General features: G+C 41.5%; 1 protein-coding gene across 3 annotated transcripts in view; it reads right to left on the reverse strand.

The window, feature by feature from the left end:
* Nucleotides 1-393: 393 nt before the first annotated feature.
* Nucleotides 394-24,152, reverse strand: part of stard9 (StAR-related lipid transfer (START) domain containing 9) — a 48,495-nt gene continuing 24,736 nt past the window's right edge. The window contains exons 8-32 of one of the 3 annotated variants that reach the window (XM_072689580.1): nt 23,910-24,052; nt 22,273-22,340; nt 21,953-22,050; nt 21,659-21,859; nt 21,426-21,523; nt 21,241-21,318; nt 20,233-20,307; nt 19,965-20,144; nt 18,229-18,283; nt 17,628-17,753; nt 17,399-17,481; nt 16,918-16,979; nt 16,295-16,467; nt 15,472-15,949; nt 8,170-15,372; nt 7,713-7,913; nt 6,598-6,781; nt 6,264-6,404; nt 5,022-5,121; nt 4,785-4,948; nt 4,609-4,673; nt 3,074-3,276; nt 2,901-2,980; nt 2,539-2,697; nt 394-1,129 (exon numbers count right to left, since the gene is read on the reverse strand). In XM_072689580.1, coding sequence (XP_072545681.1) covers nt 1,025-1,129; nt 2,539-2,697; nt 2,901-2,980; nt 3,074-3,276; nt 4,609-4,673; nt 4,785-4,948; nt 5,022-5,121; nt 6,264-6,404; nt 6,598-6,781; nt 7,713-7,913; nt 8,170-15,372; nt 15,472-15,949; nt 16,295-16,467; nt 16,918-16,979; nt 17,399-17,481; nt 17,628-17,753; nt 18,229-18,283; nt 19,965-20,144; nt 20,233-20,307; nt 21,241-21,318; nt 21,426-21,523; nt 21,659-21,859; nt 21,953-22,050; nt 22,273-22,340; nt 23,910-24,052 — 10,523 coding nt within the window. In that variant the 3' untranslated portion in view covers nt 394-1,024. Of the gene's footprint in view, nt 1,130-2,538; nt 2,698-2,900; nt 2,981-3,073; nt 3,277-4,608; nt 4,674-4,784; nt 4,962-5,021; nt 5,122-6,263; nt 6,405-6,597; nt 6,782-7,712; nt 7,914-8,169; nt 15,373-15,471; nt 15,950-16,294; nt 16,468-16,917; nt 16,980-17,398; nt 17,482-17,627; nt 17,754-18,228; nt 18,284-19,964; nt 20,145-20,232; nt 20,311-21,240; nt 21,319-21,425; nt 21,524-21,658; nt 21,860-21,952; nt 22,051-22,272; nt 22,341-23,909; nt 24,053-24,152 lie in introns of those variants that run through there. The other 2 variants (XM_072689579.1, XM_072689581.1) reach the window with 2 other exon arrangements.

Below are 24,152 nucleotides of genomic sequence, written 5' to 3' on the forward strand. Positions count from 1 at the left end.
TTGATGAGTTGTGCCAATGGGATAAAATAAAATAAAAACACATATTTTAAGAATTGTCTTTACAATACTTAGAACAACTTTAAATTAACACAGTCTTGGGTGCTCTGGTCAAATGACTCTTTGTTGAATGAAAAGAGGTGGACAATATCCTCTACAAGAAACAAGCAATTTTTTTTGTTACACGCCACAGTTAATGTTTTTGTTTGTTTGTTTGTTTGTTTGTTTTTGTTGCACAATATGAGGAACTTCTTTTTAAAGTATGTGAACACATGTTATTTGACCAGGAGTGAACATAAGACTGTAGATTCTAAAAAGAGAAAGAAATAAAACATTCTGACACATTTTCATTTCTGTCTGTGTATCGGTAATGAGAATTTGATCACTTGGAAAATGTTGCTAAATATGAATTTCCATTTAATCATTCAGATTCATTTGAGTTATAATTGTTTGTACAGATTTAAAAAAAGGCTGGCTCTGAGTACTTCAATGTTTCATGAGAATAACCCTAATGATAAATCACACTCTAAGCCCTAAACTGCATATTATACATTCTGACATACATTCTGGGATTTCTGTCAAATTCAAGTTTTAAATATAAGAGCTCTGATTCAGAAGCTCAGTAAAACAAGCTTCATAACATCACTACGCTATGCGCCTACAGAATACTGGACTGATATGATCTGCATACCCCTTGTGATTATGATATGCAGAGCTATGTACACATTTATTTATGTCAAGTAATTTTCATAAGTTACAGTTGAGAACAAATGAAGCCTCAGGACACTTGTGACATGCATAAAAAATAATTCCTGTCCACACTTTGGCACAAGGAAGCACCGTAAAAAAGCACACATACAAAAAAAAAGGATAAAATATGAAAATAAATTCACATAAACACACCATCAGTGCTCTGAGGAAAAGAACCCAATCAAGAGAGAAAAAAAAACAAACAAACAAGAACGAGGTGCAAATTTTAGCAAAGACCTTCAGAATAAGTGCTCAATGCTACATGAAGCCTGACAGGTCATGAGAAGGGGATTAAAGAATTAAGGTCCGCAATAATGGCAGCCTGCTTCCTTGTCACTGTGCTCAGCAGCCTCTGAGGCAGGGACGGACTGCCCAGATCCACCTGTGGGGGGAGACACACACTGGTCACAATGGTCACTGAGGAAATGTTATATTTACACTGAATCAATGAGGGTGAAGCAATTCGTTTTAATTAGCATGTTAAAATGCAGGTCACTCAGTTTCACTTAATGATTTATTATTAATTAGCTTTAAATGCTCAGTCCAAGCTCAACATACAGATTATACAAAAGAAAACTGATCACTTAAAATGAAAAATGTCACAATTTTTTTTTATTATTTGGTTGGGAGAAGGGGGTTTCTTCTAGCTTACTGTTCTTTCCCACCTTTCTCATGTCCAAATGCATAGCTGCATCCTCCCAATCGCTAGGACCTTAATCACATGAGTCCACCAGGCCTGAGAGGGTAATGGCTAGCATGTGCTTCTTCCGAGTCACAAGAAGGGAGCCACTGCATCTTATATCTGCCACTAATGCTATGCCATTAGACAGCTGACAACACTTGGTGGGGGACGTTAATTGTCCAATTCAATAACATCAACTGACAGACGCCCAAACTGACTAGCATAGCACTGAGTGAAATGTGGGTGGAGATAAACCCAGAAAGAGCGAGAAATTGACCTTGCCATCCTGATGATAAGACCAATACTTGCTACTGGGCTCCCCCTAGAGTTGGGAAGTATAATTTCCTTTTACACCACAGCGGTAAATACAAATCTCGCTTTGTGCTCCCCCTCATGGACAGCTGTACGCATGCATTTATTAGTAATCTGATCTAATAAAATTGATCTGATCATTTAAATCACGGCAGGATACACATCTCTGTGTTCTTCCAGGCCTCACTTTGGTAAGAAAAAGGCTTTTGGACCATACCGTATTTACAGTAGTCTCAAAGTACACATATTCAAGATCCCCAGGTACATTTTAAACACTTTCTGAATCGTAAAAAAAACAAACAAACAAAAAAAACTGTAGTCATGTCACCATGTGATGTATTTAGCTTGCTTGTCCTGTGGTGATTTTCCTGCTGTTCAGACGCAAGGATATTATGTAAAACTTTTATTACAGACATCCCCCTTGGGACCCCCCTAAATAATTAATTAATTGTTTGGAATTATTCAACAAGGTATCACGATTAGTCCCAAAATTCTTTCATTTTAATTAAAGGAAGCATGTTTCAAATGCTGTTTATGCAGTTTCGCCTCGTGCTGTATCAGACACAGGGTTCTACCTCTGTTCTACCCAGCAGTTTCCACAAAAGCAAACTCTTGATATAATCTCTCTCCACTCCAAGGGCTGGTTCTATTTTGGGGGTGCTGCGTGTTCACTGATTTACATTCTGCCGTTTTGCTGACACAGTGGCCCGAAGCCACCGAGTCAGCAAAATGATTGTCTGCTGAATACAGAAATGCAGCTGATAAGAGAATTATGGAGGTTAAGTATAGAAAGTTACCTGTAGCAGGTAGATAACTGTGACCACCTCTCGACCCTGGCGCTGGCTGGGCTGAAGGATCCAGGCACTGGGAAGCATCTCTCCTCGTACAGTGTCCACACTGGGCCGAGGCAGAGACTCCTCAAACACAGACTGCATAGCCAACACCCACATATCGTCCTGAAGGGGTAAGAGAGAGGGAGTTAACTGGTGCAAATAACATGAATGTGGTAAAGATGACTGCTCTGCTGAGTGTCTGCTAAGTGAAAAAGAAACGCAACGTATCGCAACACCAGAATGTCAAAGGGCAGATCTGTGTAATCCACAAAGCAGCATTTCGATTATTTAGCAGACAGCAGAGCAATTAAATGGAGAAAACTCACCTGTTTGGACTCAGTGCTCAGGCAACAGAAATCCCGCGGCTGTTTCAGCTGACAGTTGGACGGATCCGTCAACAGGTAGACTAGTGAAAGCAATAGAAGCATTAGCTACAATGTACAATGTGTTCTCCCTGCCCTTCACTATACAGACATTGATGTTGATGATGTTTTGTCACCTAATTGTGTGCTGTTGTCTAGCGGTCGAGTCCAGGCGGACTTTAGAGACTCGTTGTAGAGATGAGTCTTGGAGTGGTCTCGGATCAAACACCACAGATTGGCCAAGGGTCTGTCCAGCTCTACAGCCCCCAGAAAGCCATGAGCCGTTGGTCTTGAGCAGGGCCTGTGGAAAGTCTGGACACCTCGTTCCATTCCCTGATGCCTGGACAAATACAGGAATAAACCAAAGTTTATCTTTGAGATGCTGCATCTCTCCAGGTTGTACATATTTAAATGTAAATGTACTTCATTTCTAGGGATGGGATAGTATTAATATTAGTAGTAATATTATTAATAATATTATTAGTGTTTTTTTTATTTAATTTCTTGAATTTTACACTAATACTAATAACACTAACAGTACAGTACAGTGTACAGCATGGTATAGAAGCTAGAAAACACTCATTCATTAGTTATTTTTGAGGAGATTTAATACAAGGCAATTCACTTGTGTAAGGAAGAGAAAAGCGTTTCCAAAAGAAATTATGGGAGTAACAACAGACCAGAAAATGATGATACCGCAGTGCAGAAATGTGACAATATTGTATAGCATGTAGGGGTGTAAAAAAGTATCAAGATATATCAAATGTCTTGTTTCTCTTAAAAATGTGTGATGTGTTTAAACCCAGAGCGATAAAACTTTTTTTTACTCAAATTTTATGTAGATGGTGTTTTTTCTACTATGGGTTTTCCTTAAATCTAGGATATCACAATATATCATCTTCCTTACAGTATCGCAATAAATGTATTTGTAACCCCTGTATTGTGATACGCATCATATCACTACGTTCTTGCCAACACACAGCTCTATGAGCACGGCTATTCTGTTTCTTATAATATCTGACGCAGCTGTATTGTTTAAACATTCAGGTTTGCGAGAGAAAACTTTAAACCCACACTCCAATCTAGCAAATTCATGTCATGTGTTTTCTGACACCCCAGAGTCCAGACCTCAACATCATTGAATGTTTTTGGATTACACAGCTGATGGGAAGCTGAAAATGCTCTGACGTGTCAAGGCTCATTTATACTCCCTTTAAGTAAGAAAATTAAGACATCTGTTTCAAATGTCATAACAGTCACTACCCATATACTTTTATAAGTCTTTTTTATGTTGGCATGGATGTTAAATAAAACATCCACTAGAGTTCAGTGTCTCAAAACAACAGACATGGCCACAGTGGAGGAGGCTGTGATAATGTACTTACTACGTCGAAATGTTGTAAACGGCTGTAACTGGTGTAAAATGGTGACAGTTTGGCAGTAGTCATGTCTCACTTGAGCTACTGGCTACACTCCACCCAGTGGTACAGCTTCATTCCGTCCATATCCATAAACTTTCACAGATGAAATGAACGCAGAGTACGCACAGAAAGTTCTGTCCCTATCTGTGTCCGTATTTATCGTCATGCATAAATGAGCCTTTAGACTGAACTTGACAAGTGAACAAAATGTCATATCCACCCCATCTTTTAACTTTTTACAAAACACCAACCTCCAGCCACCCGCAGCCTTCCCTGCCAGCAGGTTCCTCAAGTCTCCAGCGGAAGCTAAATGAACCTGAGAGACGATAAAGTAAATCAAGCACAGGCTGAACACTTCGTTTCACACAATTCTTATGTAACACACTTGAAAACACTGTAAACACACACACACACACGCACACTCTACCTCGGATATAGCACTGGAGAGAGCGCAGTCTGCAATGTCCTGGTAGGACGTAGAAAGAGATGAGGGAGAGCCGAAGGAAAAGGTGCGCTGCCGTGTAGGGGGAGATGATGGCGAGGAGGAGGACTGAAGCTCATATCTAGAAGAGGAGGTCTCCAGGCGAACATCTGAAGAGAATTTCTGCTTAGATCAAATTCAGAATGCACTGCTATTGCTGCTGCTCCAAAGGTCAGCACTCACCTTGAGCAGAAAGCCATGCACGAGGTGTCTTTAAACTCTGTGGAGGAATCATGGGAGGTCGAGTCCTGACTCTCAATCCGGTCTCTGAGACTCCAGTGATCTGAGGAACATCAGGCCAAAAGAACAACATCTCTTAAAGTCCCTGTATTGCACTTCACCAATTACATTTTTTTTTACTAAATCTTTTATGAACCAGAAATAGTAGAAAATCATTTTCATATGACCTTCCAATTTTTGTTTATCCCTTAAAATAAAGCTTTTTGATTATTCACAGAGAGAGAGAGAGAGAGAGAGAGAGGCTTCTTTCCAGTAGGGTGTTAGTAGTGTTTAGTCATTTTTGCTCCAAATGACTATAGCAGACATAATGTGATATTGTAGCGAGCCATTTAACTAGCAAAATATATCATGTTCATTTTTATGTGTTCCTGAGCTACAATCAGTAAAAGGAATAAGTGGAACTGAGCAAGTCAGAGCACTGATTTGTGTTTAAACTCTACTAACAGAAGGACATTGTGTGTCTTCGGGAGAGTCGTGCAGTGGCTAATGCCAGCTGTGGTCTCTGTCTTCTACACAATGACCCTTAAATATATCAATCTGTCCCTCCTCATCTGGATGCACAACAAACAGCTATGGTGTACTGTCTTTTACCATAGGGCTAGACAGGTTTTCTAGGCTAGGTGCTACATTGTTAGTACCTATTATTTTTTTTCCATATTAGTTTATGGCTGGTTTGTGTCAGTAGCTGCAAAAGGCCAAATAGAAAATGTAGCCAGCTAGCCTAGCATTAGCTACCAGGTGGCTAAAATATCTGGGGTTGGATTCACAACAGTCTTCCTGAAAAAAAAAAAAAAAAACGAAGATAAACACTAAGAAATTAATAAAAATGTTCTTTAGACGCAATTCTTTATAAATGCAAGTTCTCCAATAGTCTCTATATATTCTTTTATATTACATTAAATATAAGGCTACTAAAAATTATATGAACTGGAATATGAAAGGAAAGATATGACAGAAAGGTCTGCTAAAAATGCTGTTTATAGGACTTTTGTATTAAATAGCCTTTGTTTTGATTGGCTACACATATTCAACAGCCTGGTCTGCAATAATGCACTAATCACTTCAACATGAAGCTAAAAACTGCTTTAGGCTGAATCGTTAGTTTCCATGTATGGACTGGAGAGGGAACCGTACATCAAACATTTCAACAATACCATCATACTACAGCACATTTCACATCCATACCTGTACTAATGGTGAGATTCCATCTTTCAGTAATGCTGCATTGCTGCTGTTGTAGCCAGATGTTGGTCCAGAGGATAGGCTGAGATTGGAACCAGTGCACAAGGTGCTGCTGCTGAAACGTGTGCGAAGCCTCAGGTCGTCCTACATCAGCAATAAAGTAAACATTAAAGAGATATTAATGTACATACCTCCACAATCTTAGTAATACTTAACACAATAAAAAAACAACTTCATCAGTATTTAACATGTTCCAGGATGACCAAAGACTGACACCAACACGCACTGCCCTAAAGGCAGCTATTGGTTGTTTGTGTGATGCATTCTAGCCACTCACCTTTACAGCCTGTGCGAGAGCCTGTTGCTGTAATCTCCTTTTCTCCTGCTCTGTCCTCTCACGAAGCCGCTCTCGTGCTCGGGCTATCTCTGTCCTCGCCTCCTCTCGCGCACGACTATAGTCACGCAGCAGGAACTCAATATCAGAGGGACACTGACCCCCTCTTCTAGTTGGATCAGGGACTCTGGAACGGAGATTATTTACTTATTTATCTATCAATCAATATAGCCATCTATCCATCAGAGCTGTTTAGCTGTCAATATTTTCATTAATGTAACATCAACTAGATCACTGAGAAAGCTGCATATTTCCAAGAACTAAGTTAGAGTACAAGTAATATCACAGAATGCCTTATATTTTACAAGTGACCAAACCCCATCAGAGTAAAGTATTGGGACACCTGCTCATTCATTGTTTCCTCGAAAAATCAAGGTAATTGAAAATAGTTTATCCCGCTTTTTGTTGAACTGTCCAGGGAAGGCTTTCTACTAGATTTTAGAGCATTGCTGTGAAGGTTTGATTGCATTCAGCAATAATAAAGTTAGTTAGGTCAGGATGTTAGATGATCACCACCCCACCTCATCCCCAACTCCCCAATTCCTCCCAAAACGTATTGGATGGAGCACCATCATTCCAGAGAACAGTTTCAGCTCAATGCTGGGGGGATCCATTCTTTATAACCCTCTAGCACATTAGGTATTGGCATTAGGCATGATGCCAATAGGTTCATGTTTATCTGCTCCAGAGAGTCCTATTGGCAGTAATTCTCTACAGACACTAGAAAAACCGCTTGTGTGTGCACGCAAATTTGCACATCAATGTCAGCAATGGGCACAACTTAAAGTAGCTAAATGCAAGAAGGGGTGTCCAAAAACATACATATAATGGACATATAATGTAACTTGACAAAAAGGGTTTCATATTGTTTATCACTGAACTTCAAAATTCTTCACTGAACTTCATCAAAATTCAATAATGAATAAAAAACATCTAAATATGTTTTGTTATGTAGAACATAATGCAGATTTACATCTGTGAGATAATGTCAAAAATATACTAATAGAATATATGAAATTAGGGCTCACAGGAGGGGAAAGGGACTGACAGTTATTCACCTGCTCATCTCCACTACTTCTTGGCGGAGCTGTTGCAGATACTCCATTCGTCGGCTTGGCAGATCTGAGCGTCTTTGAGACTTCTCCGTCTCATGACTTGATGAGTTCGGGTGCTTGCTGGGGCTGAGGCTTCGAGCCCGGCGGCACTTTTGAAGTTGAGTTTGTCTTTCCTTCTTCAGGTTATCAATACTCCTCCTGTGCCTGAGGAAGAGAAGAATATATTATGATATATATAGATATATAATAGCTCATATTTATTTTTAATAAGTTAATAAAAACAATTAATAATACATTTTGACTAACTGTTTAAATATGTTAAAACAGGCTTTCATGAGGTGCCCTAACTTTTTCACATGACTGTATATAGCACAAGTCATGAACAGTCATGGTCAGTGATAAACGTTTTCTGAAACTGTAAGATTTCAGTAAGATTTACAAATTGTCTTATAAAACACACCTGTCATAGAGCTGCTGTTTGGTGGAGATGGCAGACTCCTCTCTGGGACTGGACTGCAGCATCTTTAGCAGAGTGTCTGTCTCTCCTAGGCCATAATGTAACTTGGCCTCTGTCAGCTCCACACTTAGCTGTTGAGGACTCAAGTCCAGACACACTGAGGCCAACACCTGCTCCCGTTCCTTCCGCAGTCTCTCAATTTCCCTCGTCCTTCTATCGGCCCCTTCTAGTTCAGGCCTAGACTCTGCCAATGGTGGCTGATGACCTTCTGGAGATTTGTTCATGATTGGATTGCGCTTATTAGTGAACAAGGTTGACTGTTGATTGATGCCTGACCAGTTGGTAAACTTGTTGTGCATTGGCAGGGCTTCAGGGACCCATTGGTCCTCTTTGAGAGGACTGGTTTCAGTGAGTGGGTTGACACTGAGCAATATGTCTGTATTGCACTCGCTCGGAGCCAGTGACACCACATCTTCGTCTTGGTAGTGGAGATTGCTTTGGCTGAAATCACCCCAGCACTTCACTGAATCTCGAGAGAGTCTGTGGTTATGTTGTAGTACACTGCTCTCATAGCTTCGACCGATTGGTGTTGAGGACTGCAATATTTTTCGGCTACTATCCTCCCGCTGCCTGTGTTTAACTGAAGAAGAGTGACTAGGAGATGGGGGATAGCGCAAAAAAATGGACTGACTCGCTTCTTGAGTGGGGACTCCATGAAGGAATTTCTTTTTTTCAGTTTGAACACATCTACCAGGTAAGGATGTGCTCTCTGTGGAGTATATGTCAGATCCATCTCCATTTGAGCAATCAAGGTCACTAAAGTTTTCACGAGACACTGATGAAACTGATCTGTTCTCACACACCTTTTCTTTCTGATAAATGCTAAAGTCGTTCCTCTGATGCCGTCCTTCAGTTTCAGTGGTTGGCAACAGTTGTTTGCTTTCAAGAGGACTTTTGAAGGTCCTTAAGACTTGTTTCTCAGTGGTGCTTTGCATTTTAGTTGTCCTGTGATTTGATAAGCACTGAGCAGGCTTCGTCTTCCCTTTCTGAGAGCAATTCGACACCTCCACAGTGAGAATAGGTGAAGAGGCACGGTCCATTAACAATACCCGTTTATCAGGGCAAATCTTTGGCTTTGGTTTCATCTGATATGCCTGGTTCTCCCTAGCCAACCCATCAGAAGGGCATTTGCTGTGAGCACAAACTCCAAAGCAGCTGGAAGGCAGCTTACTAGGCGTCTGATCTACAGAGTCAATAGTTAAGGCCTTGTGGTCAGGATAATGGTGATTTGGTGCCACAGTCTCTAGGGAGAGTACCTTGGAAGCTGAAACCTCTAACTTTCTACCCAGTTGCTCAGAGGTGGGCAAACCTTCAGGACGCAAGTCAGGCATACTTCGAATAGTTTCAAAGCTCTGCCTACCTTCGCACGGATCCCTAAAACACTTGACGCCATCTTGCTGGGAATCGCTGCAAACATCTGAGCCAATCACTTTGACGATTACGTTGACCTCATGAGCTTTGGGTTTCTGCACAGATGGGCTTTTAGGGAGAACTTTGCTCTGCTTCACTAGCACTGAAGCTTCAGTCTGGATACCAATATCTACAGTAGTCTGAGTAGAGCCATCTCTCTTACACTGCTTTCCAGAGTGGACCTTTGAAACTTTACTGCGATTTCTTTGAGGATGCTCATATTTTAGGGAACTCCTGTCCACTGTTCTCATACACTGGATGTTCCCCAGAAGGTCTGATGTGTTGAGAATCAACTCTGAGAGATGTTCAGACATATTCTGCAGACTCGCCCAGGTGGTTGATGTTCCATGTGCTGGTTTGGAAACAGGAACCTGAGTGTTGCTTCTCCGGTGTCTACTTTTCGTCAGATTCTCATTACACAAGACTGTCTGTGTGCCATGGTCACATTTTCTTAAACCCTGATTCTCACTTTCTGGTGTTTCTTGTTCAGATGAGTAAACTAGTACTATTTCATCAACTTGGCCTGAGCTATTGCCTAAGTCTGAGGTATTGTTGAAAGAGTCACAGCTTGAAGCTGCTACGGTTTTGTCGCTGGAGACAAAGGAGGTACTACATGCTTCCTTCAGCTGGGAGTCTGTGGAAATATGCTCTTTGGAATCTTCAACACTGCTTAATGTGCTAGAAAGCCCTTTCTGGACTGCATAAGTGCTCAGATGGGAATTAAAAGGAGAATTCTGGATATTTAGCCCATTGTCCACACTGCAACATCTGGTAATGCGCTTGTCACCACTTTCCAGCTGGGAAAGCTGGCTGGATATGTTGACAGCACTTCCAAATATTTGATTTTTGGGCATAACTTTTAGCACGTCATCACTTTTCCTTGCATGAATAAATGGGTTGATGTCACTTGAAGCAAAATGCAGGGTAGGTTCTCGACTTTGCATAGAATTCTTCTCAAATGGCTGTGATCTTTCAGGCTTAATTTCAGGTGTAAGACATTTACAACAGTTCCTGGTTACATTCAGTATTTCTTCATCCCTTAACAAACCATCTTGAGCTGAACATATTTCTGCTGTAAGATGAGACTGTCTCTGTGTCAGACTACTCTGCATTTCTGCTCCATCAGTGGCGTCACCACAATTTTCTGTTGGTTTTGACTCCACTGGTCTTGGACTAATAACTGAAGGTAAGGACATATGTTGTTGACTGGGTGAGAGAGTTCCTGCTCTGTTCTGAGCAACTACATATGATCTTCCAAAAGCAGTGGCTGGTTTGACTCGAGTGGCTGTGCTGCACTGATGGACTCTGGTTCTGGCAATCTCATCGAAAGATGAATCGGGTGTTGAGTCCGTAGATGAACTTGGAGGGGCTGTAAAATGGGCTCTCCTGTACTTCTTTGGCTTTGCTCTCTGCCGTTCATCATTATTACTGCAAGAAGTCAATCTTGCACTAATCGGTTTTGTGTGATCTTCCCCTCCAGCTGCCTTTTCAGTGAATTCAATTTTGTGCTCATGATGTTCCTTTGGGTGTGTATTTAATGGCCTAGTTTTCTTAGCAGTCACTAAAGATTTGGGGTCAGGTTTATTTGCTCCACTCATGTCGGTCTGTTTTCCTTCTTTGCTTGAAACTGTAGAGTCAAAGTGGATTGCTGACTCTCCACATTGCAGGCTGTTCGCATGCTTTAGCGTCTCTTCACCTTGAATATTCTTGGACTCTCCCTGAATCTTGTCTTTATGATACTTGTGGTCATCTTCACAGACTGACTGATCTTCTGGTTGAGGACTGTCATAAACTGTCCTATTCGTCATAGCCTTTTGCATGATGTATACCTGATCATCTCTTTGTGGCAGTGAGGTACAGGATGTCAGCAGAACCTTGGCTTGATGGCTGGCTTCATAAAAGGTGGTCTGTGTGATCAATTCTCCAGGACAGGTGAGATCTACAGGTTTGTTGTCTTGGTCATTGCTATTAGGAATGCTGCAAGATGTGTTTGTGGTCTTTTCAATACTAGGTTGATCTTGGGCATTTACAACCTGTCTAATTCTGTCTAAGGGAACACATACTTGATGATGTGCCTGCTTGTTAAATGGTCTAGAATCCGAGGTCTGGTGAATATCGGAATTAACCAAGCATTTACTTTCAAACTGAATCTTTGACTCACTACGGACATCCCTGTCCTGCAGAAAATCAACAGTCATATCTCCTTTGCTAACCTTCACAGATGTACGGTTATCCACCTCATTAGACATTTCTGAAGCAATGCAATCCTTCACATGATGCAAGACCAGAAAAGTGCCACTTTCTTTCTGTGAATCTGAGACCTCTGAAAAGTTGCTTCCTGCTGGAGAAAGTTCTAGCCTCCCTTGTATGCAAGATGCTACACCACCTCCACAGTCTTCAGTCTTTACAGAGGTACTTGCAGGAGTGAAATTCTGACAAGCTTTGTTGATGGCTGTAGAATCGGATTTCCTCAGCTCACACTCATCAACTTGTTCAGCTTTTGTAATGTTAGTATAACTGAAATGTTCAGAGTGTGGAGTATCTTCGGGACCCTGTATATGAGTGGGTGTGACCACTGTACCATTTCGATAGCCAGTGTTTAAGCAATCAAGATGATCATCAGTTGGTACACACGGGCCACTGCAATCTACAGTATAATGCTCCACTGACTGACAAAAACCATTACTGATGAGTTCACTTTCTGGGTGGTGTAATAACATTTCTTTTGTTGTGGAGGAACATTTGATGAAACATTCCCCTTGAAGACAGCCACTTGCCTTGTTCACTTTGGGGCTGTTATCAATAGGCTCCGTCACACATGGCTGTATTTGTGAACCTTCTAATGAAACTTCAGGAATGTTAAGGCAATCCAAGCTAGAGATTGTTGAGGATATTGTTCTGCATGCCTCTGATTCTCCATTACCTTCTTCAACCCCATCCACGTTGAAGGACATATTGAGATGTTCTTTCACCACTTCTGAGATCTTCTCATTTATTGAGAGACCAATAGTTTGAAACTTTCTCTCTTCAAGAAGCTTTCCTCGGTCAATGACTTCCAACTTCTCTACACTGATTGGATCATTTCCTTGCAAAAAATGGCTGGATTTCTGATTTTGTTCAGGGCCTGTGATCCATGGTCTGTCATCAGCTGTATAGCTGAGAGAAGAATTACTGCTATTTTGGCTCCTGATGTCTTCATCCTTTGCAGGTGATTTAGAACTGTCCTCAAAGTTTCCATTTCTGCAGTCACTGGAGAAACTGACCGGCATCTCTTTTTCTACTAGTGACACGTTTCTTGTGTTGCTGACTCGGTCAGGCTTCACCGACTCATTATCTCCTATAACAGCAGAACTACTTAGAGCAAAGGTTTCCATGCAACATTTTTCAGTATTTTTGAAATTGGCTAATGATACATCATGAGAATCACTGCTCCCTTTTCCTGACTGCTTAAATTGTGAATTAACAGGCTCAGGCTCAGGTTCTGGCTGAACACAACAGTGTTTTGATGCATCAGCTGCTTCAATAGGAATCTGGGACATCATATTTGTTTTAAAAGTGCAATCTTTGGTATCTCTTGCATCATAGGACTCTGTACACTTTTCTGCGAGGGACAAATCAGTCATTTCTTGATACTGCAAGGTTTTTCTATCATCCACAGCCTTTTCTCCATGGCTAACCAGGTTCTGGAGTTTGCTTTGACACTCATTTGAAATTTCTGTTTCTAAAGTCTGTATTACTGATTGATTGAGGTCCTCACTGAAAGTCATAAAGAACTGGTTCTTAGTATTTCTTAAAATAGCTGAAGTTTGAGAGTTTCTATCAGAATAAAGAATTTCTAAAGATGCTAGATGTCCATCATACTTTGAGATGGCAGAAGGGCCACTGGCAAGCTGAGAAGCCTCAAATCGTTCTGTACTTTGTGTTTCTTGTTTTAACTGTGTAAAGTGCTCTTGTGTTGCATATCTGTCATTAAACATGTTCTGCATGTCCTTATCAGTAGCTTTATCAGAGGTGCATCTTGAAGAGCCTGGAACTCCACTATTTGTGGAAGTAGCACTGACCACTGCAACATCCTCACTATTCCAGTCCAAAAGCCCTGCTTCTGGTGGAACTTCAATATTAGTGATTAACGTATCTTTTTCATGAGCATCTGTAGAAGCACTTGGACATAGACTGCTCTCCATGGTCTTAGTGATGCAAGGCTCTCCTGTAGAATACCGTCCAGTGCTCTCATACAATAGGGTATGTTCATGTGTGGAACGAGGTGTAGAGTCTGAATCACTCCAACTGTTATCTAAGTTTGTTTCCATTTCAGAAGACGCATGACTCTGTTCCTCAAGTGTGTCACCTTGTCCCTCTGTAGAATCAGAGCGAGATGATCTTTGTCCATTCATTGTACCACACAGATCCAGACTAGCTGGGCTTTGGCTGCTTCTCTTCTCTGGTGGCTTGTGTAGTGCCTGTTTCAACAAGCCCTCTGACACTCTGAGGCTTCGGGGACTATCAGCTGCATCTGTGGAGGACCACGCATCGGTAAGGGCAAGTAAGTTCTCTCGCTCTTTGACGCTGGTGTCACTTGAAGGTCTGGATTCATACACTAGGTCTGAGCAGGGTGGTAGCTCTTTAGCTACTTGAGACTCGTTTAGTCTTCCAGGTTTAGGACTACCACGTAGGCTCCAAAAAACTTCTGCAGGCATTTCTTTGGATTTCTCCATTTTTACTGTAGTGGTGATTGATTGAGAACTGAATGAAGGCTGGAAACTATGACTCAGAGAATGACTGGGTGTAAGCGCTGGCCTTGCAGTAATGTGTTTACCACTACTCTCCATGACAAGAGAGTCCTTAGACATCTGACTGTCCTCACTTTCTGCCTCGCTTGGCTCGCACTCCTCCTGCTGAAGCTGCTCTGCCAAAGCTGTGGCGTAAGCTGAGGAGAGCGAATCCATTGAGAAAAGGCTGTCACAATCTGAAGAGCCATCAGTTTCTTCTTTAACATCATTCTCTACACATCCAGTCAGCCCTTGCTGCATCCTAACCCATTTTTTTGTTTTATTAGTCAGGGCCTCAGCACTGTGCCAACGTCTCTGCTTCTTGTCTTTTATTGAGGTAAGGCGCTCCAGACCTTCACAAGACACTGTTGCTTTAATAGGGTACTTCAACTCATTTGTCTCTCTGTCTCCCACGACTTTATCCCTATCTCTGTCCCCAGCAAATTGAGCTTTTGCTCTGCTAGCAGGCTTAGCACCTCTGCCACCTCGCATTCCTAAAGGAGGCTTCCGAAACACCCTCGATAAGGCTGTCTTTATCCCAGAGCCAACTGATCTGGAAAGTGCTTTGCGGATTGACTCCAGGCCCTTACTTCCACCATACTTGCCTCCCTTGGACGAGCCTTTTGGTGAACTGGATTGTTTTATTATTGGTAGTACCTTTTTGGTCTCTCTATTGTTTGAGTCCAGTGCAGATTGTGAGGATACATGGTGATCTCCTGTATGGTTCGCGACTGATGATTCAGGTTCAGATGCAGCAGAAGGTCCATCCTTCTTCTGTGAGACTTTGAGGTTCTCAGAGGATCCTACCCTACTTGAGGTCTCCTGCCTATATCTTGAGGGCATAGTGTTGGAGCGGGATCGAGTCTTTTGATCAGGCAGACATTCATCAGATAGCCATTTCCTGGGGCAAATAAAGCCAGAGAGTGATGATGTGGACTCTGATGATCTGTTCCTCCTAAGAAACTGGCTGTTAGAACAAAAGAAGAGGACATAGTTCAATTAATTACTCAATAAACACATCTCTATACAGGTCTTATCTCATTTTGGCACAATGGCCTTTACTTACCTGAAAATGGGTGTGTGCTGAGGGTAAAGTCGAGACAAAAGCTCGGCAGAAAAAGAATGTCTCCGCAAGACAACAGGGCGACCTCTGCACTTTGAAGGTGACCCCAACTCGGGGGATGAGGGCCCTTCCACTCCAAGAGGAAAGGCATTCTCTAATCTCTGAAGTTCTCGCTTTGCCTCCAGCAGATGTCTCTTGCGAGCAATTCTCTCCAGCTGGTAGTGCAGCCTTTTGCGCCGAACACGGTTCTCGGCTCTTCGCAGTGCATGGTGTCTCAGGAGCTCCTCTTGCACAACCTGTTTCCTAACTCCCACGATCAGTGATAGACTCACTGTTTCTACATCACCCCTGTCCAAAGGTTTCTGACCAGCATCAGTCAATACAGGCAGAGGAAGGAGATCAGTCTGCACTGCTGACTCCAGTGTTCCCTTCTCCCTGATAGCAGCAAGACGCTGCTTTTCTTGCAAGATCCACTGCTCAACTGTGAGGCAAAGAGAAGACATAGTTCCACCCTTTGCATAAAAAGTTAATATGGCTAATAGTTTAATGCAGTGATTTGACAGGAGGTCATATAAAAAAATCAACTTTAGTTCCTAATGTAAAATTAATGTGCCATTAAAAGAGGCGTTGCTCAGCTGTGGTGTTTATTATTCACATGACAAAAGAAAAGCAATGATGAAATTAACTAATTAATCTCTGATTTCTATAAACCAGACACAATTTGCACTGGCCATATTTTCTCAAAATGATCAAATATATTTGACATTGCAATATTATGCTTTGCAATTAGGACAACCTTTACTGTACATAAAATTAGAGGACTCACTCTCTGAGTGTTGCTGACGGAGATGGGCCTGTTCTCTTTCTAGCTCTTTCTCAGTTCGTCTCTGTTCCACCTGGATCTCCTCCCGCAGGCACTCCACGTAACGCTGCTGTTCCTCCAGCTGCTGTCTGGGAGTCGAACCGTCACTGAGCTCCTGACCACCAGTTCCCACCGTCCTAAACAATAAGAAAAACATAGTGCACAGAAATATACAGAAATCTATTTGCTAATATATTAAATGTAACAGACTCTAGTAGGCAAATACCATACTAAAATACAACATACTATTGCCCTATTTTTCTAAGAGAAATAGCAGAAAATCTATTAAACTATTTAAAAAGTGCCAGTATAAGAAGACAACTGGCTGACTGCCTCAGTCAATGAGGCTTACCTACATTCTGCATCCTTCCGTTACCAAGTAACCCTGAGTAACTCTTAGGAAAACAAGATAATAGTTCTCTAGAGAGCTCATTATTGGTCCAACACTTCCAGTCACTAGCACCACAACCTCGAACCATGTGATTAAACATTTGTGCAAGTATTACTGATGCAGAATCTTCTCTGACATTCTTGCAGATATCTCACAAAACAAATGTACTGTAGATGAAATATTACACAGAAGTTACCTCGAGATAGGGGTGAAGGAGTTAGGCTCATTGGGGCCACAAAGTAGACCTGCTTCACTAGTCTGTAAAAACAAGATTTGGCATTTTCATCGTCTCTGTATAGATTTTGATTGTATTGTTTTGATCAATAAATGAATGAAATGCTGTATTATAATTTAACAAACACATTCCTGTTAATACCAGCAGGTGGCATTGTGATAAAGATACACTATGTGGACAAAAATACTGGAACCTCTAACATCAGGTATGGAACTGTGCTTGTTGAGTCAGTTGAAGACTTCACTATGTACTTGTTGCAATGATGGCTTTCTACTACAGTACCCTGCTCAGACAGACAAGCAGTGTACCCCAATACTTTTGTCCATACAGTGCATATTTGTGTGTTTCTGAACCTAGCAGCTCTAGAATCTATACCTGTATCTACATATATATCCATCCATATCCTATATCCATAGCTATACATTTATGGAGAATACAATACCCGTCTCCTTTCTCTCAGAACTGCAGCCTCTGCAGGGTGGTTGAACCGGAACTTGTGGACTCCTCCTAATGTTATCACTGCACCTTGAAAACGAACCGGACCATAAAACAATAAGGTTTTATTCCATGTAAGTACAGACATACCCCACTGTACTTTATTACTACTTTGCGACTTGGGAGTCGCATCTAAGGCTTTTTAAGCGCAAGCTGCAAGCAATGGTTCTTTTTACCTTGTGCAAGTCTACAGTGTTCAGTGACCACTCTGTCGTTGACCACACAGACACTGTGTGGGAGAGGTCTGAGGAGGACCACTCCGTTCCGATTCTCAACTTCACACACTGAACCCTCTGGCAGAACTGGGACAATGCAAAGTCACAGGTTAAACAAATCCATCAACTTCTGAAAGTCAAATGAATATATAGAGCTTCACTGCTATTCAAATGTTTGAAAGGCCTTGCTATGTCGAGTTCAACATGATTAATACTATGATATGACCATGTTTTTATATGGATAGTAATTTTATAAAAACTTTATTATGGACGCTCTACATCCGCTCTACACCAGTAAGTAAAATCAGAATTATTACAATTCTGGGTAAGGGTCATGTATGCAGGTGTTAAAGTAAAGCTATTACTATTCATATCATTCATCACTTTAGACATGTGAGGCACTGCAAATTGTACTAAACCTTAATTCTTGTTATTATACAACACACTACCATCTAAAGACCTACTGCAAATTTCCTAACCCTTTTTGTATATTTCCCTGTAATTACATTTATATTGTAAGCCTTTGAACAGTAGTGTATAATATAAAATAAACAAGCCCTACCTATATGGGGTTCCTCTCCATTCTGTTCATGAGGTCCAATTCTGGTGACCCCTTCCTGTAGCACACAGAAGAGCAAGGGTTGATGAGAACATTTCAGAGAAGTGCACGGTTGGCCGTGCCCAAAACAAACACATGCTTCATAACTACCTTGACGATAATCTTACAGGCTCTGTTTATTTGCTCAGAGCTCCGGTGCAAATCGCACCTCAAAGGCATGCTTTCAATGAGGTATCAGGAGCTTGCTTATGTAAGTCCGGACGCACTGCGGGCACCGACTCGTTCTTGGGGGCTTTAACTTTTAGCACATGGAAAAACGCCCGAGCAGCAGAGCCTGGGGCCACTTTTGTCTTCAGGACCGGCCCTCACTGAGCTTGCAGAAACCTACCAACAAGCCTCAAAGCCTTAGTAAAGCCAAGCAGAAAAGCCTGAGTAAAGCTGCCCAGGCTCTGCACTGCTAAACACACACAGCATGAAAGTGGAAAGAGAGAGAAAGAAAACTCAAAAGGGATTAACCAGCTGCACACAACCAGAGCTGCTTTACCTGCCCACGGAGAGCACCTCAAAGAGCTTTGCAGAGAGAGCAGGAAAGGAAAGCAGGGAAAAGCAGGGAAAACATAAGCAACATGTAGTTAGAAAGCAGAAATCAGAAGAAATGTGTGGATCATAACACATGCATATACCTGTATATTTAATATTTCTTTAAACTTATTAAAACAAGCAAGACATAATAGACACAATACTGTGCAAAAGTCTTAGGCAGTCACCAAAACTGTTCAGCTAATTATCTGAGCAGTGAACGGGTTGGTGTAGCATAGTGGGTAGCAGCATTGTCTTCCCTGTGGCAGACCAGTGTTCATTTCCCTAGCAAGCACACCAAGCCAACAGTAAGAGTTCCTGGACAAAACTCCTAACTCTACAAAAGCCAAATGCCATGAACGTAAGTGTGTTTTTGCCAGTAAAACACCACATAACATCAGAACGAACACTATAGTATATGCTTACACTATATGTCCAAAAGTCTGTAGACACAAACTTTGCTTTTGAAATCAAGAGTTATGACAGGGAGCATGTCTTCCCCTTGCTGCTGTAACAGCCTCTCCTCGAGATTTTGGAACATTGCTGTGAGAATTCGAAGGCATTTGGCCATGAGAGCATTAGTGAGGTTCTATGGCGATTAAACAAGATGTGCATGTGCAACCAAATGCCTGGGTCAGTAATGGGAACCCCATAAAGCAACCAAACTCACTCACTGAAAGGAGTTTCTGGATACTTTTGCGCGTATACTGTATGTTGGTTGGAAGAGCACAGAAGAACACATGTTTGGTTCCTGACTTCTCTGTGAGCTCCAGATACTATATGGATCTGTTCAGTTCCATCAGTTGCTCATTTGATTTGCATTAAGCTCTTGGACTGTAGATTCTCATTATTCAGTTATAAATCCTAGTTCAGAAAGTACTGTTGGATATTATGTAACTGTTTGATTTAGCATATGTTGTGGAGTCCCACCAGGTCCTAATGATGACAGTATTGTAGTTAGAAACGTAAAGCAGTATAGGCTTACATACAGGATCTAAGGGGTGAAGGAGGGATTTATTAGATAAGTATTGCAATGTAACTGTATATACTAGACTTCTGTATATACTAGTATATACTAAACTTCTGCCATGTTTTTGGAACCTCTTGCCATTGAAGTACAATACAATCACTCGACTTGTAAGGATTGACCAGATCAGTACCCGCAGGTGGTAGATCCTCACTCCTGTACTCAGCACGTCGGACTCCAGAGCGATTAGATGGGGCAGCAGAGAATGTATCTGAACTCCTGCTCTGTCCTGGTTAATATCCACGCTGTACTCCTCCAGCAGTGACCGCTTGTGTCGCCAACTCTCTGACCAGTCTTTAGTCAGCTGCTCCACCTGGAGGAAGACAGCAAAGATAGGGTTGTTGAGATATGGAAGCAGGACGGCTTTCTGTTATGTACCTTGAAAGAAGTAGCAAACAGACCTTCAGTTCATTCTGGAGCACTATATCAGAAAAGCTGTTATCTCTCTCATCACTCAGCGAGGGGCTTGGGTTCCTCTGCTATGGACACAGCAAATAAACAGTCAACACTTAGCAAAACCACCATTTGTATGAGCATTGGTTTATGTTATACTTGCTTATATACACCACTTTATTAGAAACACCAGCCTTGTTGGTCCACATGCTGTATAGGCAGTTTGTTGTAAGGCATATAAGACATGCTTGCTGCCTACTCAGATAGGATTCTGAGGCAGAAAGGCACCCAGTCATGTCTGAATCGAAGTAAGTAATCTAGACTTGGGAGAAAATGCTAACAGCTACTGACAACACAGCTAAGTGCTCATATCTAGCATTGGGCTGTCGATACCCTTGCAAGGCCAGGATGTATTGTTTCCTTTGTGATTTGAGTGCAGAGGCCTTCATCACTACACTGCCTTCTAAAACATTGACTTGTGAGACAAAGTGGGCACCAAGGCATCAAGTCTACTTGATCAAGGCTACTTCCAGCCTGGGAAGTATTTCCAAGGTCTGCTCCTTCGAAAAGAAACTGGACTATTAATCAGAAAGGAAACTCAAAAGGGCCACAAAAGTAAGCCTAACCCAGGGAAATAAGTAAATGTTAGTTAAAAGTTAACCCCAGCCGACTAGCTATAGTCTCTTCAGCTAGCTAACCACACAACACACAGAGAGGACACTGAGAAGACAGCAACACTATCCAGTAAGACTATGAAATAATTACAAAAAACATTTTCATTATGTTCTTGTTACAGTGCTTAAAACAAGGCATAAATGCTACGTTTTGCCATTACTCACATAACTGAAAGGTATCAATGAAAACCAAGCATCACTTAAAATTTCTCTGAAAAGGCTGTTTCCAGGCTACTGATGTGCAGCGTATAGAGTGGACCTACAAATCAAATGGACCTCATAAGAAAGAGGAAGTATTGACTAGGTAGGTGTTTTTATTAAAGAGAATGGTAAGTGTAATACCATTGAGAAGTTCAGCAGCATGCTCTTCAGCCGATCAACCTCCTCCCGAAGCTCCCTGATCAGTCTAACATTGGCGTCCTAGGAGCAATAAAGGCATCTAATAGTTGAAGACTGTATCATCAACAAATGGCAGCAATCAGAATTAGACAATTCATGTACAGCTGTGCAGCCATACACAAACCCACCTCATTGACTCTCGGCTTGTTGACGATGTTCCTGGCATGAGCTGCATAGCGAAGAGTGCTGAGAGTTTCATTATAGCTGCTACAAGAAGGGGATATAGCTGCAGGAAATATACCAACATAAAATCACTGACTGCAAATTACTTAGACTCCATAGAAGTAATACATACAATTATTACATAAAATGATAAACAGCTCAGTTAACTCTAGGATTCTAAGGTTTTACCCAGACTCACTTGCAATCATTATGGTTTTCGAGTTGCCCCCCAGGCTGTCTTTAAGCAGCCAGGTGAGCACAGAGTCCCTGTAGGGGATGAAGCAGTGCCTGCGGCCACTGCTGGACAGCGAGCTGGAGTGACTGCCCACAGTACTGCCCTCCCCCTCACTCAGCATGCTGTTGATGCTCTGACTGCTGCTGCACATCTGAGAGTTCTGGGCTGGAGGAGGATACAGATAAGAGAGTGAGGGGCAGGTGGAAGAACGAACAAAAAGAAAAAGTACAGGGAGAAATGTTGCTGCATTTTCCGTACCGAGAGCTGAAATGACAATGCCCAGAGTCACCAGAGACTTGTTGATATTGGCTCCTTCAGTGATGCGGTCTCTGCAGTAGTGAGGGTCCGCTCTCTCACTGACAGATGAAAAAAATAAAGACACAACAAAGTGTAAGTGCTAATAGCCAGACAGTTCCACTAGGGGGCAACCTAAACAGTCACTGAAGTTGAAAGCATATGAGCTTAAACAGCTAATAATCAGGTTATGGTCAAGTGGAGGCACTTCAGTATCACTTCAGCAGCAGTTTAATACAGAAGGGGTGGAAAAACCTTTGTGTGGTGGATGCAAAATCACTCACCTGCCAGCCAGGTCTACCAGGTTGATCTTGCTTACTATTTCAGAAGGGAGGTTATTCTCTAAAATAGCCTAAAAACAGCACACAAAAGAATAGCTGTTAGAAATGTAGGTGAATTGGTTACTTTCAATAATTTTTAATAATTTTTAATAGTTTAATAGTAGCAACATTCAAAACACTAGTTAGGACAGAAATCAAATGCATACATTTAATCAATCAGGCAGAATGTCTGGTGTCTGATGTTGCACTGGAGCTACAAAGCTAATGTAGCTAATACATAAAAGCTTATAGCCTACAGGATAGCATCATACAAACTACATGCCTACATCATGACATGCAATACTGTGCAGAGATTTTAGACACTGAAGCACATTATTTAAAACCATTCATTTTGGAAATAAGAGTGTTTGCTTGTAAAACACAAGACGACATTAGAACACATTAGAACACATTCTATTACCAAGAAATAGCCCCACCAGTTTGTATAGAAGTCCCCTGCAGTTAATGAATAATACACCTTAGTGTGTAATAAGCCTTGCTGCATTAAGGGGTTAAAGTAGTTGAGATCTTGTGAGCTAGTTTAAAGAGCAATGTTTGGTGTCAGACTTCTCTCCGCATGGATGTGTTCAATTCCATCACCAGCTCACATCATTAAGTGATACTGTCATATTGATTTAGCAAAACAGGCGTTGGATGATTACTATAAATATTACGTGGGGATGTGGGTGTTTTAATAAATACAGTGTTGAACATAAAAATGAGCTTTTTAATTCTTAGTTTCATAGGTGCCTAGAACTGTGTCTCAAACTATGTCAAATTGTTGGGTAATAGACTTGCTTTTGTGGCTTCTGACACTGTATGACATGCTGTTATCTACACAAATGGCAATATTCCGATATTATGTTGTGCAATACTGTATTGAATACTGTATTGACTGTATTGACCACCATATAGATTTTTAATTAATAGACTAGATGCAAAAATAGTTGGGAGATAGAGGTTCAGTTTGTGCTGTGTTTACCCTCAAGGGCTAGATAACCCACTGTTCTGATTGTATAAAAAGTAAACTTTTCTTTTACTCTGATTTAATGCAGATGGTGGCGTGTTTTTATACCATTTAAAAAAATGATAAAAAAATGACAATATATCATCTTGATAACAGTATCGCAATATATCACAATACATATTGTATCGCTAGGTTCTTACCAATACATAGCCCTAATGATTTAGGCAGGGATAGACGTTGGTGGCTAGAACCTATCAATACTTGCCTTTATTAGCCTCATAGCTCCATTGCAAAACTAAAAAAGCAAATCTGCTTGGTATTTTGGAGCATTTGTATTGGTCCACTTGCCATGACTTTGATACAAAGTAAAGAACTACTGCCAGATTCACATTATGTCAAAAAAATTAAAACAGCAACAAATGGAGAGCCAATTTTTTGCATGGCAGTAATGAAATACTGCACATTACAGTATTGCCTATGGACCACATTTGGTGTAGGAAATATGATGAGCAGGCATTATGTGTGTGGTAAAATAAGATTTTACTGATCACAGGACGGATAAATTTGGAAACAGGGTAATGGCAATGCCGGCGTGAGCTCAGCTGGTGCTGTTTAGTGGTCGTGTGATTGGGACCTGTGTGTACTGGATGCTGAAGATGGCGTGCGAGCGGCTGCTGGCGTCATGAACGTGCGTGGCTGCTGTGATGCGGTTCGCGATGCCCTCCTCCAGCAGATTAACTGCCTGCTTGTAGTCAGACACCACATGCTGAGAGAGACCTAGAACACACATCATCAGAACACTGAGGACCCCTTCTTAGTCACAGAACATCTCTGTTCCTGTTTCAGAAAGACGAGTTACTCTACTGTAACACACATA

The sequence above is a fragment of the Salminus brasiliensis genome, chromosome 10 (assembly GCF_030463535.1).
Source record: "Salminus brasiliensis chromosome 10, fSalBra1.hap2, whole genome shotgun sequence".
NCBI lineage: Eukaryota > Metazoa > Chordata > Actinopteri > Characiformes > Bryconidae > Salminus > Salminus brasiliensis.